Source organism: Notolabrus celidotus, chromosome 12 (genome assembly GCF_009762535.1).
Source record: "Notolabrus celidotus isolate fNotCel1 chromosome 12, fNotCel1.pri, whole genome shotgun sequence".
NCBI lineage: Eukaryota > Metazoa > Chordata > Actinopteri > Labriformes > Labridae > Notolabrus > Notolabrus celidotus.
Genome location: NC_048283.1, coordinates 24971705 through 24993309, shown reverse-complemented (window position 1 = coordinate 24993309; position 21605 = coordinate 24971705). Strand labels below are relative to the sequence as shown.

Below are 21605 nucleotides of genomic sequence, written 5' to 3'. Positions count from 1 at the left end.
TCCAACAGACTCAGACGGTGACCAAGCAGAAGAACACTGATTCATGTGATCCTCTCCACCTTGTTTTTACTCCACCGTCAGTGGAAATGTTCAGAATAATGTGAGTAATAACAGCTAAGTTAGCTCACTTACAGAAGACCTCACACTGTGACTGTAACAGAGTATTTCCAGCAGTGAAATCATCTCATATAAGAGTAATGATGGAGTGACTAGACATGTAGTAGGACGGATAATGTGTGACACCTGCTGGGTCAGGTCTTTGGGTTCCATTCCACCAACTACCCGCTCATTATACATGATCACTTATGTAAACTATATGATTGATACAAGGATACATCTATGCAACTCTTTGATGATGTCTGCATGGTTATTAACCAACAAACCTGCTCAGCTCTCAGTGTGCCATCATTATGCAGAGAGTCTGGCCTTCCCTGCTGCCTCTATCTCCTCTCCACTGCTGGTTCTGGTCCTCAGGGAGCCGGGCTAGCTCTGACTAATCCCCAGCATGACTGTCAGTCAGCAGAGCACTGTTCTGCCCAGCCTGTTAGTGTGTAGCAGTCATTCCATAGTCTGCTCACACTTAGCTAAAACACACTCGGGGATTGGATGGAGTGGGAAAAAATGGATAGCGTAGAGCCAACGTGAAACACACAGAGATTCAGGGAGTGTGTGTGTGTGTGTGTGTGTGTGTGTGTGTGTGTGTGTGTGTGTGTGTGAGTGTGCGTGTGCGTGTGCGTGTGTGTATTGTGTGTGTGTGTGTGTGTGTGTGTGTGTGTGTGTGTGTGTCATCATTTAGAAACAGTACATTTTATTTGAAGCGACTATCCTATGCATGTGTCCCTTTTTAAGCCCATCATGTAGTCTGCACATGTCATACCACAGCATAATCCATACCCGTCTCCCTTTATATGCAGATGGCTGAGATGTCTTGCTCCTGCACATTTGATGATGCATTTCTCTGGTATTTATTTTAGCCTTTTAGATTTCACATCCCCCCTAATCCTGGGAAATTGCAATCTCAGCTTTCAACAGTGACATTTGTGAGGAATTTAAGCTGCGAGCTGACCCGCCGTAATTTGCGTCCTCTGCCCCCGTCAAAGCAGATGTATGGTACAGCCTGTGATTGTGCATTACACAACATATTTTCAATGCCTCCTTTTTTTTGCTTTTAACAACAAAATAGGTTTGATTGCTCTCCAACAGAGAGTCCTGAAACACAACACAACAAAGGATGTGTCCACTTAGGGAGATTTAGAGCAGATTCACAGAGCCTCTCGCAAATGACTGTCTGGACTGTAGACAAGTTTCATCTTCTCATATCAGTCAGGGTGTTTAGTATAGATGTCCCAAACATCGTCAGGATCAGTATGAGAGATGATCCATAAACTTAAAGCTGATCAAAATCTGATCCTTTCTTTACTCTCTTGTGTCAGCTGTCCACTCCGGAATTCTCACCTTTCACAAATCCGATGTGAAGCATGTCTCACTCTTATCGAAAAATGGACGTAGTATCCGTGACGTCACCCATCTGTTTCTGAAGCACTGTTTTGAAGTCGATCGTCGGTGGGTGCCATATTGGAAATGTTGAACTCGACCTAAATTTGTCCGAGCTAGTGTGAGGTAAAGAGGCAGGCCTTTAGCCTTTTCACTAACAGCTACAGGGGGCCTGCCTGTCAATCAAGTCAGCCACGCCCTTATTTAGGCAAACCTCGTAAGTTTAATATTTTCAAAAGTAATGAGATATAAATAAAGTCACCCCCCGTACAGTGTGCTGATAGAGAAATAAGCTATTCAGACCTAAACAGTTTTTTTAACCAGGCTGTAAACATGTTTACTTCTGCTGTAAAGATCGTCTTCTTTGAATGGGTGTGTATGTGGTTTCTGGTGTTTCTGCAGCCAGCCTCTAGTGGACACTCGAGGAACTGCATTTTTTAGCACTTCTGCATAGGATTCATATTTCAACACTGGAGGTTGCCGCTTGGTTAGAGCTCACTACTGATTCTTTTGCTGTGAGTGATCCTCCTGCTGGGTGCCTCACTCTCAAGTGGCCGTGCATAATTGTTATTCTCTCATGGTGGGCTGGTTTTCTGTGGTCCGGCCAACTTTCCCCTTCATTTTATTTTTGTTAAACTGTAGAGATGTGGCTGTTATAAAATACTGTGTGTTCTCTTAAAAATAAAGTGCAAATCTAAACTCTGAATTCCTGATTTGTTCTCTCCTGCTGCATCATATATCGTCTTTACAGCAGCAGGTTATAAACAGTCACAGTGAAGCAACACCTGACAATTCACCCTGAAACAACCTGAAGCGTATTTATTTTTCAACAAATAAGGCCCTGAGATGAAAAACATCAGATATACAAGCCTTGTTATCAGACTCCAAAACCGAAATAATTTAAAGCGACAATGCAGCACTTGTGGGGCAGCAGTGGTGTTAGGGAGTGTAGGGTCACACCAGTCACTCATCAATTGTCCTGACAACACGAGGCCTGACGGGTCTGTTCCCTCAGGGCTAAAGAGGTCAGGTGGTGGAGCAGGTGGAAACCTGGGAAGCACCATGAATGCAGACAGTGTCATCGAAACCAGCTTCATTTATTAGACCTCCTGTCATTCATGTAACCTTTTCTGAATTAGAGCGAGGAGTACATTCAGTTTGTAACAGTTTTTTAGGCTCCTCAGGCTTCTCAGTCAAACCACTTCTAAGTGTTGTGAAGTAATAACCGTTTGTTGTTTCTCTTTTTCCCCGTCCTCTCCCTCCCCTCCTTTCTCCTCACGGCCATCAGTCTGATAGATCGAATGCTTCAGAGGGATCCCAAGCGACGGGCCTCCCTAGAAGAGATCGAGACCCACGCCTGGCTGCAAGGAGTCGACCCGTCTCCGGCCACCAAATACAACACTCCCCTGGTCTCCCACAAGAATCTGTCAGAGGAGGAGCACAACAGCATCATCCAGCGCATGGTGCTCGGAGATATTGCGGACCGAGAGACCATTGTTGAGTAAGTTTTACTGCATTTATCTTTCTCTGTACAATAAACACTGGAGTACAGAGTGTTGTGCACAGGTATGTTTCTGCAGTCCTCAGGTCGAAACTAAGAGTCCATGTGGCATCCCTATTAGTTTTCTAAAGCCGACAAAATTTCAATGTATGTATCTTATTAAATGCCAAAAAACCTCTGTGTCTGAGGACATAAACAAGAATAGTCTGCGTTGTGTCAGAGCTTTGTGAGCTGTAGGTGTGACAGAGCCGAGCAGAGCAGAGACACACAGCCTTTCAGGATGAAGTGCAAACATGTTAGTGTGGAGGTTTGGACCTTTTTACCTCTAGAGCGTAAGACTGTGAAAAAATCAGAAAGTAACATCCTATTTCCCAGTGTCACTGCTTTGTTTTTATTGGCCATGCTTGTTGGACCATTACTGCGTCCTCTCTCTTTGGCTTACAGCAGCTTTAAGTCAAATATAAGCTTTCGTATATATTTTTTTGTAAACATATGGTTTATTGATTTTCATATTTTACATGGTATTCACAAAATGTATCAAAACATACAGAAAACACAAGGACCCCCCCCCCCCAATGTTGGCAGAATATTACACACATACAAAAAATAAATAAATAAATAAGAGTAATGCTTAAATTGTAGTTAATTGTTGAGTACATTTTCAGAAAATTCCAGACAAAACCTTAAAATAAATAAAATGACATAAAAAAAATAATAATAATAAGACAAGCAAAAAAAAGTATAAATACAAAATATAAATATACTGGCTCACATCTGAGTTTAGCTTTTGCAGTTTTAATGCAATCAGATAAAAAAATCATGTAGACTGTATTATTTCAAAGCCTTAATTTTAAAGCAGAGTCTCAGTCTTTGTTAAAAAGAGAATACAGCAGAACCTTTCCGCTTTGAAAACATCAAAATGTTGACATTTCATTCATTCATTTATAAATTTGCCTTTGAATTGTCTTTAGTTGAAGCACTACATACTTAAATATAATCTGAGACTTGTTTTGTAACGTGTGAACCTGCTGTGCTGTTGCTTAGTGCTGCTTTATTGGATCGCTTTGGAATCTTCACTTCAAATATCTTACCGCACAAAAAGCAAGCTAGCTTTTCTGCATATTTGCATACTTACATTTTAATTTCACCAAAAACATGTGAAACTTGTTTCAGTATTTAAGCATCCTGCATAATCTCTTTAATTGTTTGCATGCATGATTAAAGATCAAATCTATATGGCTGCACAGTTTTTGCAAGTTTGTTTTTTTGCAGGATATGCAAGAGCTCCATATTAATTATCTTATTCTGAGAGCAGTAAACACTCTTTAATGTGTTATCATACCCATGCATCTTCACTGCTAATCAACACAAACATATTTTAAAGTGTTTTTAAATCTTCCGCACAAAACCACCGAACAGAATTAATCTACTAATTAAGCTGTAAAAAAAAGAGATCTATATGCAAGTACCACGATCGTAGTCATACTTGTTTCAGTCTGTGCCTCATAAAATGTGAGTGAACCTGTTTCTCTTTTCCTTCCTCATACTTTCATGTGAGGAGACATAAAAGAAAAACACTTACACACCTCTGAAGCGTGCTAACAAACGTCTCATCTTCTCCCTGCAGCCACGAGAGAAACCCGGTGTGCTGCTACACGCTGAGAAAGAGCAAATAAAAGAGGGAACATCTGTTAAATTCAGAGTCATGATTTCTAGTTCACACTTGTTTCACGTTCACCTTTATCTTTCTTTATTGGATCCAAACACACGCACACACACACGTGAACACTTTGAACACTGGTACTCTCCATTTGCTCCTTTCACACCTCTCTCTTCCGTTCAGAGTTACAAAACCACGACACATCCGCCATGATGTATCTGTGTGCATATCAAATTGTGTGTGCTTGCATACTGACAGATGGCCTTACATGAGTGCCTCCTCTATAGAAGCTGTGATGCAGTGTGTGTAAGCTCAGAAGATAACAGTATGGAGAGATTGTAATGTCAGAGTGTGTTTGACATTGGGGTGGGTGATATACCAGTTTACTTACTGTCCCTGGTATCAGATTGCTAAAGTGATAAACACAGAGATTAGTTTTTGTGCACAAACTTGCAGACACACCAGCCCATCCTCATTTTTAACATTTATACGAGACCCGTTTTCCTCATATCCTCTTTGCAAACGTTAAAGTTGCAGTTTGCAGGAGTGTGTGATTGAGAGCTCAGCCTCTGTGGTATGCAGGTCTGGATCTGTGCTTATCTAAATACTGTGGTTAGCCGATAGACATCTCAAACCTGTCTACCGCATGTCGACTGTTGTCACAACTTGCAGGACAAGTCTGACTTTTAAACCTGTAGTAGAACAGTTCTGTGTTGATCCTCAGCAGCTCTTCTCTATCACTGTTTGTGTTTTCAACCTACCTGTGCTGCTGCTGAAACATGTCCAACATTTTAGCTGTGTTTAAATCACTTTCACTCCCTTCTTCCATTCAGAGTCTGATCAAGTTGAGACACATTATTTTATAATGACTTAAATTTACCCCAGGATAAAGTCATTTGTTTGCATGTATTGGATAGGAAAGCTGGAGAGAGACAGGAAACGTGGGGAGAGGAGAGTGGGGGGGAAGACATGCAGTAAATGGTAGAGGCCGGGAGTCGAACCTGCGACTGCTGGGACAAGGGTTTGACTCCCTCTATAGCCTCTGTATATGACGCACACTTAGATCGCTATGCCAACTGTGCCCAACTACATGTTTTTTTTTATAAGTTAAAGTCATCAAAGTTTGAGGAGCTACTCAAAAAGTTGAGTTGTCGATCACTAGAAAAATTCACGACTTCCTTCAGTTTAGTAAATAGCTTCGGCCATTTTTTAAAAACTGCCACAAATTTGTTGGATCCAGCTTCTTAATGTGATGACTTCCTGCTTTTCTCATCTGTTTTTTAATAAATTAAGTACAGTGTTGCCATAAAACCTAACAATTGATGACTCCCTCTTAAGCAGAAATTTAAAATTCTGTGAAGAATGTCAAATTGGTTTGCATCATGAGGCTAACACTAGAGGAGCTAGCACAACCAGCCTTCAGTCCTCCACATGCCTCTGCTGGTTCCTCATTGCTCTGGTGGAGTGGTTATATTCTAGATTAACCAGACACAGCCTACATACAAATTTATCTCCATTTACTAGATCAACATACTGACAAACCGCCTTTTCCAATCTGCTGATTCTGGTGCCTGCTAATGAGGATGATGACATTGAATCACTTAGTCCACTACACGTGTGCATCCCAAGTCTCAGCACTGTCTGCAGCACATTGAATTAGTTGACAGTGCATGATAAAGTTTAGTAGTTACCTGTCCTTTGAGTCATTTGAAGAGTCATTACGTTAAAAAAAGTCTGTTTGCATTCTAGTCCAAATTGAATTTGGGTGATCATTGGATGTACACATTTTAAAATCAAGAGCAGCATCAGTCTCATAAATCCCTCCACAGGTTGGGCTGTTTTTTTCACCCTTTTTTATATTGTTTTGAAAAGAAAACTTTATTTAAAGAGCGCCAAATCCCAACAAATGTTATCTGCAAACTCTTTCCAAACAGAGCAGGTCTAGACCGTACTCTATGTTCTATTATTAACAAAGACCCAACATCAAGGCCGGATGAGATCCAGTCCCATTTTACAGACAGGACTCAGTCTGATCTCATCTTAATCCACCATGAGCAGAGCACTTTGCAGCATTTAGCAAGTTACAGTGGCAAGGACAAACTTCCTTTAACAGACAGAAACCTCCTACAGGACCAGACTGATGTTAGACACACATCTGCTGAGACCGTGTTGGAGAGAGGGATAGAGGGAGATGAAGAGAGGGGGAGATGATAGTAGCAGGTCGTCTACAGCATGGCTGGTAAACAAAATCATCTCGTCCTGAGGATTTAGATGTTTTTATTAACGTGACATTTTTTGTTTATTCCTTTACATACGTCTTCAGTAAAATATGCTCTCCCTTTTTTAATGTTTATTCTGTGACTGTGTTGTTTCAGAGCCCTGGAGACCAACAAATACAACCACATCACAGCCACGTACTACCTGCTAGCTGAGCGGATCCTGAGGGAGAAGCAGGAGAAGGAAGTCCAGACCCGCTCCTCCAGCCCGAGCAACATCAAGGCCCACTTCAGGTAAAAACACCACCCTGCAGCAATAACAAGACGCGGTGACACAGCATGAAAAGATAATAGTTATGTGCTGTGGCCTGTGCAGAATCATTTTCTAAAGCAGAGCGTGAGTAAGAAATATCACTGCTCATCATTATAATGACTATCTGAGTCATAATGTGAGCGGAGGAGAAGAGGGTAATTGACCTCCCTCGCTCCACTGGCTCACACTGCTGCCTGTCTCTATCCACTTTGCATAGTTTAGCTAACGTTACCCAAGACTGTGCTGCATCTGTAAAGGTTGCATTTCCATTTCTGGGTTCACTTGGTTTCAGGAGGAGGGAAGGAGAGAGGAGAGGAAGCACTTTGCACCTTAAACATTTACAGTATTTAAAAATTAAGACGTGTAAGGTGTGTTTAGCCTCGCTGTATTCGTGTTAGCTTGACTCATTTGTTTTTATTTGCATTTGCGAAGCACAGCCAGAGAATATAAGGTGGGAAAACAACTCAGAATTTCATGGCGCCTTACCAGGAACTGCATCTGGTTTAATTTTACTGCTGCCTCCATCGTCTCAACACTACAATTCCTCTGATGGCCACTGAGATTCTGTTTATCAGAGCACCTGTCCATCATTTAGTTTCAGCATGTTGCACTTTTCAGAAGAAGAGGGACAGAGAAAGGCTTAAATATGTAGGACATCAGGATGCAGATTCGTCAGTGGTGTGTGTCTGACTGTCTGCAGGAAGAAGGAAGCAAGAGTCGAGTTAAAACCAGTCCTAGATGATGCAATTCAAAAACAACAGGTGAACCCATTGGTATGCACATTTCTTGCTAGTTTGCATATCTGTAGGATTTGAATCTGTGCATTCATCTTGTATTTAATTCTGCAGGATGAAAATGTAGTTTCTCTTGTACCTTAAATCCTCGCCCACTGGAATACTTTAAATTCTTCCCTCTCCAAAAGGTGAAAGTGACAAAAATTTGACTCCACTCCCTGAAGAAAAATCCTCCTTCATCCCTTTAGCTGCTGAAGTATTTCCTCTTTGATTCTCTGCCAACATTCTCCTCTTATAAGGAAGAGGAGAGCTGGACAGTGCACAGACATAAAAGGGAGGAGCGATGGAGGAGAGGAACAAATAAGGAAAGAGAGAAGCGAGGAGGACAGCTGGCTCGGCTCCCTCTACATTTCTCCCTCTGCTCTACGGAGGATGTTTTTACTCCAAGAAACTCTCCAAAGGAGCCAAAAAGAAGCATCATGGCAAACATTTTTAAGAGCCAAGGTTTATTTTTATTCTCGTAACCCTTCAGGAACAGAAGGGCTTGAGATATTAATTCAGCTGATATTAAAGGAAGCAGTCAGTGAAGGCAGCATGCTTTTGCTCCTCTCAGATATAAGAGGAAACATGTACGCTGGTATCCTCAGGCCTGCATGATCGCACCGTTGAAAAGTCTGAGTGATCGTGGCCGTGGCCTTCTCCTCTCTCCTCACGCTCCTCCTCTCTGCTCCCTCTGTGTCGGAGCAGCAGCCTCAGAATCCTCCTCTGAGCTGTGATCCACGTCCAGGAGATAGCGACTAATGTGTTTAAGAGAGACCTCTGCTCATTGGCTCACACTGACCCACATAGCGGGGGCTGTTTCATTACCAGGACAAAACACACATCCCCAAACCCGGATCATTCATAGGCTAGATAAAATTATGCTTAAACACAGGTTGTATGTACAGAGAGGAAGGCCTCTGTCAGATAGATTAAATGCAACTGTATATGTGTGTTTTGGCACTATCAAATAGAAACACACTATTATGAACTACTTTCTAATCACTGCTGGTGTGCTTAGTTTGATTTTGATGATTTAAAAGCTGAAGAAGAAGGATATATTTAGTCTCCCAGGTGTTTGTACGCAACATGCTCTGATGCAGACGTTAGCTGGAGTCAGCAGAGCAGTCATGTATGTGTGAAGCTAACAGCCGTGCCTCTCAGGTGATTGATATTTAACTGATTCCTGTGAGCAGTCAGGAGAGCGCTCAGGCTCGTTTTCACGTGTGGTTTAAACAGATCCGAAATTGATGATGTCATTATGGTTAATTCACTACATCACGTTCAGGACACTCAAGTGGTAGCCATCATAAATCAGGTTCTCCTGCAGAAGGTACGAGTCAGTGAATACAGGCAGAGCTGCAGAGTTTTTTAGAGTCAGCTGTGAAGATGTTGATCTTTAGTATAAGACCGGTATAGCCCAAGCAGCAACCTCGGGTCCTAAAATATGAAGCCCATGCGGAAGTGTTAAAAGTTGCAGTTCATCGAGCGTCCACTAGAGGCTGTCTGCAGAAACACCAGAAACCACATACACACCCATTCAAAGAAGATGATCTTTACAGCAAAAATAAACATGTTTACAGCCTGGTTCAAAAACTGTTTAGGTCTGAATAGCTCAATTATCTATCAGCACACTCTGTACGGGGGTGACTTTATTTATAACTCCTTATTTTGGAAGTTATTAAACTTACGAGTTTTGCCCAAATAAGGGCATGGATGACTTGATTGACAGGTGGGCACCCTGTAGCTGTTAGCGAAAGGGCTAAAGGCCCGCCTCTTTACCTCACACTAGCTCGACAGACGTTAGGTTGTGTTCAGCATTTCCAATATGGCTCCCGCTGACGATTGGTTTCAAAACAGCGCTTCCGAAACAGATGGGTGAAGTCACGGAGACTACATCCATTTATTATACAGTCCATGCACCACGTGATCACAGCCGAGAGTCAAACCTGTGACCAGGATGTTGAGGACAGTGAGATCTTTGTGTTTGTAACCTGTTGTGATTTCCTCCACTTCTTCTTCCTTCATAGTGCGTCACTCACAGATTGAACTGTCGCTGTGATGAGTCTCACGTTAGGTAACACACTTTGAATAATGCTGGTCTGTCAGCTCCTGGGTTTCAGTGTCTGTCCACTGAGTGTCTTCTGGTGAGCGAGGTCTGGGCCGACTGTGTTTAACCCGTGAATCATTTACTGTCAGTGAACAGAGGAGCTGTGTTTTAGCTAACAATAAAAACACATTGTGCAGCAGCAGCAGTGTGAGACAATGACGGATCCAAATGCTGAGTAACAGTCGGTATAATATCCTGAAATCAGAATCCCGGAGATGTAGTTGATGAAGTTAAGAGTCACAATAAATACAGTAGAAGACTTTTCTTCAGAGAGGTTGATTTATTCCTGCTTAATGGGTCAGAGGCAAATCGTAAAACATTTCCATATTTCAGTGGAGTAACTTTATGCAGCATCTTTGAAGTTGTGTGTAATCTCCCTCCCCTCTCCTCCCAAAGAGGCTATATCTGTCTGCATAATTCACCATGTGTAAATCAGGGAGGACATTTTTACAAGCTGATAAGGTCACAAGTTACTTGAGGAGAGAAGACACTGACTGCGAGTCTCACGTTGAAAAGTGAGCAGGTTTTGAATGAGTGCAGCGTTAAACCCCTCTCTGTGTTATCTCTGCAGGCAGTCATGGCCGACCAGAGTGGACATGCATCAGGACATAGAGGACAGTCTGGCAGCCTCCTCTATCTCCCACGCTGGAGGCCCACAGTCCCCGGCCCGCAGCGCAGAGAACCTGCTCAACGGACACCGCTCCAAAGGCCTGATGGAGCTGGGCAGGAGGGAGGAGATGACAGTGACCGACTCTGCAGGAGCGCCTCCACAGGTACACTCATCCTCATCACACCTGCGCGCTCTCTCTCTCCACTGCCACACTGAAATAAATCTGTCTCAGTTTGTTTCATGATTATGAAATCCTGAATGTACTGGATGGTTTTATTCCAACGCCTGGAGCTCATCTTTTTTGGATTATTTATGTCTCCACACGGGAGTCGCCCGTAGCTCGGAGCAGATTGTTTTCATGTTGTTTGACTATCAATCCGTTACATCTTAGTGACACCTGGAGGGATTCTTTTATCTGCTTTATTTGTATCTTTTATCAGTTTATAAAGGGATGTCATCAACAATCAATTTGGGAACAACTTCCCCTCAAGACCCCCGTTTTTTTCTCTGAAGAAGAGGTCGATTGACAATCACACGCTCTGAGAGAGAGAGAGAGAGAGATGTTCTCAGATGTTTTAACCCTCCTGTAAAGGATGTAAAATGCAACCTGACTGTTGAAGGTAAAGAACTCAGAGAGTATTCAAGGTTTCTTATCTTTCATTCCAGGGAGCCTGTGCAGCTGCCTCAGGTCCTGCTCCTGGGTCCAGTTCTGGGTCCATCAGGGCTCCACCGCCACAAGCCTCAGCTTCAACAAAGCAGCGAACCTGCCTGTTCAGGTCAGATTCGCTGATGTTCAGTTGAAGACATCCGTCATGGTGTCGTTGTTCTGTGATTAAATAAAGTTTCATGTGTTTACAGAGTGGAGGAAGACGAGGAGGAGGAGGACGAGCAGGACCCGTCCCCCCTCTCCACTCAGGTGATCCTGCGCCGTAAGCCTCCTTCCATCACCAACCGCCTTACCTCCAGGAAGAGCGCCCCGGTGCTCAACCAGATCTTCGAAGAGGAGGGGGAGTCAGACGATGACTTTGATATGGACGAGGGTTTGCCGCCAAAGCTCTCCCGACTGAAGATGAACATGGCCGGGAACACCGGCAACCTGAGCGCCGCGGCCGGCTCCTCCTCTTCCCCCGGGTCCACGCAGAAACGCTACCACCGCCGCAAGAGCCAGGGGAGGGGGTCGTCATGTTCCAGCTCAGAGACGAGCGACGACGACTCAGAAAGCCACCGCAGGCGTCTGGATAAAGACTCGGGGTTCGGGTACGGCTGGAACAGAAGGGACAGCAGCGAGGGGCCGCCGGGCAGCTCAGGGGGCAATGGGGGAGGCAGCAGCTCAGGCCCGAGTAAACCTCCAGGAGAGGGAGGGGGGGGCTCTGGACCGGACACGGGGAGTCCTCCAGGGGACGAGAATGGAGGAGGGGGTGGTGGTGGTGGAGGGGGGAGTGGGGGAGGCGGAGGGGGTAGTAAAGGTCAAGACAGCCCCTCCAGTTGTTGTAACAACAGTAGCACCACTAACCCCGCCCTCAACTCCATGTCCCGCTCGTCCCGCACCGCCAGCCGCAGCACCGAGCTGGTGGAGAGTCTGAAACTCATGAGTCTGTGCCTCAGCTCTCAGCTGCAGCACCACCGTGGGGGGCGGGGTGGTCGAGGCGGAGGCGGAGGAGGAGGAGCAGGAGGAGGAGGAGGAGGGGGAGGGGGGAAGTTTATCATTGACCCTAACAGCATCTCAGGAGGGAGCGTTAAAATCCAGGAGAAGTCCGCCTGGAGGATGTGCATCGGCTCCAATGGGAGCCTGGACACCATCACCCTCCCCACCACCAACCTGCCTCGAACCCACTCCGCCCCGCACCATCAACGCAAAACACCAACTCACGGCCCCTCTGGTCCGCCAGGCGGCAGGGACGCTCACAGCAACCTGAGTGCTTTGAAAAACGGCGTGCTTCAACTACCTCTGTGTGAGAAGACCATCTCCGTCAACATCCAGCGGGGCGGGGGCTCCAGGGACGGACTGCTCTGTACCTCGGCCCCCGCCAGCTGCTGCCAGGTCATCTGAGGCTCCAATTAGCTGTACACCAACTTCCTCCACCTCCCCCATATCCACATCATCACTTTGACCCTCTGTGTTCTTCTTTGTGTGTTTATCTGCAGCAGGTTTCTGACCTCATGTCGCAGCTTGATCAGCACACCTGCCTCCTGCTGCTGCCTCCGCTCCACTCCACCTCACCTTCACTTTAACTCTGCTTTCTTTGCTTTGCACACGTCATCCTAACCCCGACTCCCCTTCAAAGAAGTGCGTCTGATATGTTTTACTTTCATAATCAATCTGCTGTTTTAAAAACATATTACACTGATTTGAGCGGTGGTAGCAGACGTTAGAAGGTTCAACTGAGAGAATAAAAAATCTGAATGTTTCAAGATTAACAATTAATGAAGGAGAGAAAACTTTGGAGGAAGAGAAACAAACATTTAGTAGACCAAAAAAAAGTTAAAAATTTACAAAAATTCTAAAAAAATTAGAGAACACTACAAAAATATTAGTTTTTTTAGGTTCAGGAATAGTTTTTAAAAGTTTTTTATTTTTATTATAATCTTTATAAATCTTGATTTTGAACGCAAACTCTGAAGTTTTCATTCTAAAATTATAAATTAAAGAGCCCATCACAGATTCATCAGTCTTAGCTGTAACAGACGACACTCAGGCTGATTCCTTAGAGCTGTTTTCACCCTGCGTCCAGCAGAGTGGCTCTAACTCCAGATTTAGACACTCTTCAGAATCTGTCGCTTCTTTATTATGACGTTAAAAATTGTCTCCAGCCTCCTTATTTGTGCAAAATTGGTGCAAACATGTACAAAGTCTGTTTTTATTACAGCTCTAAAACTCTCATATTTGCAGCCGTTTTGTAATCAGTGACTTTTTACTCCTTATAGTTAATAACCTTGTCAGCCACATGTAGCATCAGTTATTCTTTTCCTTATCTTTGGAGTATTTCTGCTAGAGTGCTGAAATATTTTAGTATTGTAAAATTCTTGCTCAGCTCTTCAATGAATCCTTTAATTAAAAAAGCAGATTACAAAGTGCTTTACATGGGCAACAAAATTCAATTAATTCTATTAAGTCATAAAATTTCACTAAAATAACTTTAAAGGAATAAAATATTTTTTAAAACTGTTAAATTCAAATAAAATAAAATTAAAGTTGTCCCTAATATTTTTGGAGTGGCTCTAACTCCAGAATAAGACTCTCTAGAATTGTTTATTACAATGTTTGTTCATAAGATATTTAAAAAACAGCCTCCTTATTTGTGCAAAATTGGTGCAAACACTTAAGTTATATTTTTTTATTACAACTTACTTATGTTTGCAGTCATGTAGTGATCAATGACTTTTTTTCCTTTAAATTAATAACAGAATCGGCGAACGTAGACTCCAAAAGATCCCACAGCACCAAAGTTATCGCTTCCCTTCTCTTGTAAAGTTCTGACTCAGCTCTTGAAGGACAAAAACAGGTTACAAAGTGTTTTTACATGGGCAAGAAACTAAAGCCAGACAGTCATAAAATCACAAACGGCAAAATAAAGAAATAAAAAAATATTTTAAAGTCATAAAATCCCCCAAATAACTCAAAATTATTATTATTACTTTTTGTTTTAACTTTTAAATTCAAATTAAACTAAATTAAAGTTGTCCGTAATATTTTTGGTCACTTTAATTCCATTTGTTTTGGACTCAACATGACATTAACTCTTGAAACATCAGATGTTTTACTCACTCGGTCATCCTCGGAGGTGGTTGGTTCCAGTGCGGAGAGCTATAAGTGCTGCCACTCTAAAACGCCATGAGGTCAGTGTGTGTCCTGCAGCAGACAGAAGGAGGGCAGAGAAGCTCTCCATACTAACACTCCCACCACGCTTCCCCCTCTCACCTCCGCTCTGTGTCTGAATCTTTGACCACTTTTCATCATTTGGACTCCCGTCTGAACTCCGTGTTGCTCTCAGACAATCTGTTTCATGTTGTTTTACACTTTTTAAGATAATTTCTACTCATGTGGATTCAGTTTTTTTGTACTAACTGCAGCATCGATCTGTTCTCTGTCAAAACCCTTTAAATTTAAAAAGTGTCTTTTTTGAGGCATCGCATTAGAAACGGGACAGGACCTGATGTTTTATCAAAGTGTGTGTGTGTGCGTGTGTGTGTGTGCTCCTCAGAAAACAGGTGTCACTATTTATACTGTAGCAACACAATGCTAACCCCCTACAGGTTGAATACGTTACTGCTGACCATGTATTTAAAGCGTTATTTTTTTACTCATAACTCAGCGTTTTCGTCACATCTTCAGTATCCAAATGGTTCGTTCTGATTTTAACCTCCGCCGGCTTCTTGACAACAAACCTGCACCCACACGTCACCCAAAGCTCTCTGCACGTGTGGGTGCAGCGTGGCGACTCATGTATGTAGTATGAGTATGTATATATGGGATGTGGAAGAGTAAAAGTTTATTTTTAAAACTTGTACATTTCTTTGAGCGACCTGCTGTTTGGAACAAAGACAGCGGCGTCTGTGGAGCTCACATGAAAACAAAGCTTTTAAACGGCTGGCCAAGAGAGAACGACTGAACGAGACGACGGAGGGAAACTCTTTAAGGGCATTGGCAATAAGCTATATGTGTGTTGCAGCTATCTGTACAGAACTTTCTTTTTTTTCTTTCTTTTTGTAATGAATCCTTTTAACGGCCATATTGGACTGAAAAGAAAAAAAGGAAAGCTATGTTTTAAATATTTTTCCTCTTCGGTTGTCGTCTGAGTGTTCTTTTAAAAACTGTACATACTGATGTAAATATGGTGCTCTTTCTCTAGAACAGCCGAGTGAACCCTTTGGTGCATAGCTGTACAGTAATAGCCTTATAATAATAATAATAATAATAGTAATACTGTATGGGTGTCTCAGCTAAAAATACGCCGTGAGAGAAAAACAACACGGCTCTCTTCATACTGTCGGGTCTCTTTGACTGTCGTCTTACTCAGCTGTATCCAGGTGAATGACGTGCATGTGTTTCAATGTTTGACATTCAGTGACACGCAGGAAAGAGAGAGAGAGTCAGCCACAGAAATGTTACTGGACCAAAAAAACATCAGGAGAAGAAGAAAAAAAAGAGGAGGAGATGAAACTGACAGAGATATTCAGTGTATTATTCTGTAGTTGATACCTGTTGTCAGAAGTTACATATAGCTATGGTAATATCCAAAAATAAAATGTGGAGTACTGTCGCACATGTGGAGTCTTCATTTCTCGCTTCTATTCCTTTCTTGGTTCGACCTCCTGAAGCCGGTGAGATGGATGATACAATTTAATTGGATATCACTGCATTAAAAACAGACATGACTCTGTAGTGGAAGTCACTGCATTAAAAACAGGCATGACTCTGTAGTGGAAGTCACTGCATTAAATACAGACATGACTCTAGTGGAAGTCACTGCATTAAATACAGACATGACACTGTAGTGGAAGTCACTGCATTAAAAACAGGCATGACTCTGTAGTGGAAGTCACTGCATTAAAAACAGGCATGACTCTGTAGTGGAAGTCACTGCATTAAATACAGACATGACTCTGTAGTGGAAGTCACTGCATTAAATACAGACATGACACTGTAGTGGAAGTCACTGCATTAAAAACAGACATGACTGTAGTGGAAGTCACTGCATTAAAAACAGACATGACTAGTGGAAGTCACTGCATTAAAAACAGACATGACACTAGTGGAAGTCACTGCATTAAAAACAGACATGACTGTAGTGGAAGTCACTGCATTAAAAACAGGCATGACTCTGTAGTGGAAGTCACTGCATTAAAAACAGGCATGACTGTAGTGGAAGTCACTGCATTAAATACAGACATGACTCTGTAGTGGAAGTCACTGCATTAAATACAGACATGACACTGTAGTGGAAGTCACTGCATTAAAAACAGACATGACTGTAGTGGAAGTCACTGCATTAAAAACAGACATGACTAGTGGAAGTCACTGCATTAAAAACAGACATGACACTGTAGTGGAAGTCACTGCATTAAAAACAGACATGACTGTAGTGGAAGTCACTGCATTAAAAACAGACATGACTCTGTAGTGGAAGTCACTGCATTAAAAACAGACATGACTGTAGTGGAAGTCACTGCATTAAAAACAGACATGACTCTGTAGTGGAAGTCACTGCATTAAAAACAGACATGACTCTGTAGTGGAAGTCACTGCATTAAAAACAGACATGACTGTAGTGGAAGTCACTGCATTAAAAAAAGACATGACTGTAGTGGAAGTCACTGCATTAAAAACAGACATGACTGTAGTGGAAGTCACTGCATTAAAAACAGACATGACTCTGTAGTGGAAGTCACTGCATTAAAAACAGACATGACTGTAGTGGAAGTCACTGCATTAAAAACAGACATGACTCTGTAGTGGAAGTCACTGCATTAAAAACAGACATGACTCTGTAGTGGAAGTCACTGCATTAAAAACAGACATGACTGTAGTGGAAGTCACTGCATTAAAAACAGACATGACTGTAGTGGAAGTCACTGCATGTACTCATGACTTACAAAAACCATAGTCTGAACACAGTTGTCTGCAGCTTTCATAAAGTCAGTTTAAAACTGAACCATGGAAAGAGGAAAACATATGAACATGATACAGAACCACAGAGACTTCTCTGGACCTGAGCTTGTTGAAGATGAGCGAGAGGAGCGGGACCACCCGGCTTGTCATCAGCTCACAGTTCAAAGCCAGCATCCCTGATTGTATGGGGATCATAAGAGTCCATGACATGGTCAGCTTAAACATCTGTGAAGGCTGCATTAATGCTGAACAATATATACAGGTTTAAGAGCAACATATGCTGCCATCCAGACACTGACGTCTTCAGGAAGACTACATATTTCAACTACACAACACCAAACCACATTCTGCACGTGTTACAACAGGATGGCTCTGTAGTAGAAGAGTCCAGGTGCTGAACTGGCCTGCCTGCAGTCCTGACTCGTCATCTATGTCACCTTAATTTGTCACAACTTTTTAAAAGTGGTGTTGTAGAAATAGTTAAACAATGAACTGAGGGACGCTTAAATTTGGCAGTGCTCAGCACGGTAAGCCTTGGTGTCGTCACTTCACACCTGCAGCTTTAAAGCAGTACATTCAGGAGATAGTAGGCCATGTGGGTCAGAAACCCGAGGCTGGGATCCAGCTCTCTCAAGGTGTTGAAACGCTGTGACTTGTGATTTACAGGTTATACGACACTGAGGAGGTTCTACTTTATGTTTGGCACACTCAGCGAGCAGCTCCGACTCTCCGGAGCAGATGACACGCTGGGAGTTTAGTCCAAGTTGATCTTTTGATGAACTCACCTCGACTTTAACACACTTATATATAAAAAAGAAAACAGCAGGACACACACTTAATTTATTTATATATTTATTCACGCTACAGAGAGCCTCTTAGGTTCCAATCTACTTTATTCTTCATGACAGTCTCGTACAGTCGTGTGCATACAGAGGACTTTCTTTGAAGAGCATATAAAAACAAATATTCAGAAAGGCTTTGCATTTAAAGGCACAGGGGGTGTAACGAGTGCTTGGTTTAACTTCAAGTCAAGCTGAAGAAGCTAACAGATAATGTTACAAGTTATATGATAAAACCCTGTGTGTGAGACATGCTGAGACAAGACAGCCAAATGGTCTTCATCTCCTTTTAATGGAAAAGCAGAGAATCAAATGATTTCAACCTCAGCCGAACACTTATGAGATTTAATCACCTCGCAATACTTTCATCTTTAATATTTCACTTTGAAAACCATATATTTAGATGTTTTACTTAGGTTACGCTCTGATGATCATGTGATCCAGGAAAGAGTCTCTCCTTGGTAGCCCGTTTGCTTTCTTTTGATTGGATCACTTGGTTTGTATCCATTCTTAGAGGTTTAAAGTAACTTGAAGGGTCAGAAAAATGTCTGTCAAATCAGATTTCGATTAGAGGCTTCTTTCTCAAAACATCTGTATACGCCTTCACGATCCATGAATAATTACCACTAAAGGACTCATGATTAAAAAACAGTCTCCCAGCTCAGCTCACAGCCCTTCCTGACAACATGTGTCCACCGCAAACATGAACCCTTTGCATATTTTGAGTCTGCAACTGCGCCGTAATGCAGCTCACACGTTTATATTGTCATATTGATCCTTCAGCGGGGCAACACTGGAGTCAGAGTGTGATTTCACACTGCATACGTGATCCTGTCTTTTGCTGGCAGAAGGATAGGACGAGTCAGTCCCACCATGGTGCCTACGTGACATGATATGCATGAAGAGGAAAAGAGGCGTCTGTGGAAACTTCCAAAGATATGGTTTTCAAAGTAAAACACCATACTGTACGGATCATTACGGCCGCTATTTGTTTCATACTTGGAGTGCATAATCTGCGTCTGGTTACAAGCAGCTTAAATACTGAACAGCAGTCAGTGTAGGTTGACTTATCGTCATTTAAGTCAGAGTTGTTGGAAGAAGTCTTTGGTTAAGTTTGTTTATAGTGTGAGAGCTCAATAAAACTATTATTATTGGTGGACAAACCCTTAAAATTTGCATAATCCCAATCCAACACAGTACTGAGAGAACCTGATCCAAAGTGACAACAGTGGCTAAAGAAAAGAGGGAACTTCTCCGGGAACAGTCCCAGATATTTGGTACAGTATACTAGATCATGATACAGCATTCAAACGTGATTCAAACTAGAAAATCTATCCCATTTAACCCCACCAAGAATCCCAAACCCTGAAATAAAACCTCATTACAGTACAACTCGTTTAAAGACCATCACAACACACTCGGTGCGAGTCGTGTCTGGAACTTGGTCTGCTCCTCAGCTCAGTGAACGCTCTCCTCTTCGGTGATTCAGGGGGAAATGTTGCAGATAAAAGGCGTAAAGCTCGGCCCTTCATTCTCCAAAAATAACACCTGGTTTCTTGTTAATACATACATGTGATCGGGTGTCAGTGGAGGTGTAAACAAAAGTGTGATGCATTGAAGTCGCGGCGGTACGTCAGAATCTGTAGCTCCTCCTCTCCTCCTCACTGCTCGGTCTTGCTGAGCTCCGAAGCTTCAAGCATTTTCTGCAACACACAGAGAGAGAGAGAGAGAGAGAGAGAGAGAGAGAGAGAGAGAGAGAGAGAGAGAGAGAGAGAGAGAGAGAGAGAGAGAGAGGGAGAGGGAGAGGGAGAGAGAGACATGTGGATTTATTCTCTACAGGAAGGAGCAGTGTGTGCGTGTGTGTGTGTGTGACTTAAATAAATAAGGTAGAAGCTGCTGCAATCCATCCTGATTTTCCTGGAGCAGGGCTGGGCTGCACCAACACAGATCAGAGTTATGTTCCAATCAGAGCTCAGTGAAAGTGGGTTTAATATAAACTCTGCCAGAAACATAAAAAACTGAAAATTAAACATCTATGTTCAGAAAATAAAAGTTTAATGCGGAAACGAACTCTGGAATAATAATAAATTCACATTTGCCGAACATTTAGCGTGCTTTTTTACTTTTCACTCCCTTTCTGAGATGTTTTAGTGTCTTCTTTGCATTTCTTGAAAGCAACTACCAACATATTTCTCATCTTCTCATCTTATGAAATTATCACAAAACTTCAATTATTAGCCCCGGGCTTTATTTGATCCACTCTATAAACGCACCCGGCCTTTATTTGGGATAGGCCTCTATAAGAGGAAGGCTTTTAATAATTTTAGAACAAACTTTTGCCCAGCAATGACATGCTTTCTGTTGTTATTTCAGCCTTTATTTACATCTTCAAAGTCAGCACAAGAAGTGAAGTCCTCCCTGTTCCTCCTGTCACTAACAAGGTTTGTCACTAACGTGGCAGGACTCACCTGTCTGCAGAAACTGTAGCCTAGCTTGCGTGCTGTTTCTCCCTGAGGTTTCTCATTACAGGGGAGGAGCTGAGCGGCCTCTGTTACGGCTAGTACAATTACTAGTGACATAAAATTCATACAACCCCACTTCAAAAACACTGAAATGTCTCTGTAAGAATCCCATCTGAGAAATAAAGCCCTGAGAGGAGGAGACAGCAGAGCGAGGGGAACAAAACACCAATGAAAGTCCACACGTCTTTGAGCTTTGAACATTCCATTAATGGTAAGTTGAGGTAAACACAGAGTATTCTAATTACTGTATGTTCAGTCGATGTAGTACTCCTGACATCTTCGCTGTGCGTGGACCGATGTAAACAACTCCAGCAGTAAATCGTCGACACCTCCAGCTAACGCTAGCTTAGTCATAATGTCTGTTTTCATAGCCAGACACCTTCATCCTGAAGTTCTGGTGATAAAGTGTTCTTAGGTAAGTTAAGGAGAAGGTTAATATTTAGTGTCGAGACTTGAGATTGAACTTTTGGGAGGGAGAGACGTTTTTACACGTCTGAATGTCACTATGCTCCTTTTTCCCTCCAGGCTGTTGCAGTGGTCACGTGACTGAAAGCTATGAATTCCTTCTTTCCGGCGCTCTGCAGTCGTCTTTTATTTTCCATCTTTCTTGGACAGGAGTTCAAGTTTAGCTTTATGTTTCCTCTCCCTCTTTAAAGTCAATGGAAAAATATCTTTCTGTAGTTTTCTCTGTGCAGCATGGTGATCAGTAAACATGACATGCTGCAAAAAACATATGTATGTATACAGGCTTCTATTTGAGACCTGCTACTAATAGAGACCCAGCCTCTGATTGGCTCTGAAGTTTTACAGTGCTTAAATAACTCTGACACCAAACTTATTTACTGATATTTAGGACCAGAACCAGAATCATCAGGTTTGCTATTGAATAAAAAACACCTGATCGCTTTATGTAGAGAAAAAGCATCGTAGAGACTCTGGACAGTCTGTTGTGGTTAG

At 42.6% G+C, this 21605-nt stretch overlaps 2 protein-coding genes across 5 annotated transcripts in view; one reads left to right on the top strand and one right to left on the bottom strand.

Annotated features, from left to right (window-relative positions):
• snrka (SNF related kinase a) overlaps positions 1 to 15941 on the top strand; it is a 42598-nt gene extending 26657 nt beyond the window's left edge. For all 3 annotated transcript variants that reach the window (XM_034697357.1, XM_034697356.1, XM_034697355.1), the window contains exons 4-8: positions 2783 to 2995; positions 7031 to 7165; positions 10639 to 10840; positions 11344 to 11453; positions 11536 to 15941. In XM_034697357.1, the coding sequence (XP_034553248.1) occupies positions 2783 to 2995; positions 7031 to 7165; positions 10639 to 10840; positions 11344 to 11453; positions 11536 to 12727 (1852 nt within the window). In that variant the 3' untranslated portion in view covers positions 12728 to 15941. The remainder of the gene's footprint in view (positions 1 to 2782; positions 2996 to 7030; positions 7166 to 10638; positions 10841 to 11343; positions 11454 to 11535) is intronic.
• A 2181-nt stretch (positions 15942 to 18122) lies between these two features.
• ano10a (anoctamin 10a) overlaps positions 18123 to 21605 on the bottom strand; it is a 49527-nt gene continuing 46044 nt past the window's right edge. For both annotated transcript variants that reach the window (XM_034697365.1, XM_034697366.1), the window contains one exon: positions 18123 to 19829. In XM_034697365.1, coding sequence (XP_034553256.1) covers positions 19788 to 19829 — 42 coding nt within the window. In that variant the 3' untranslated portion in view covers positions 18123 to 19787. The remainder of the gene's footprint in view (positions 19830 to 21605) is intronic.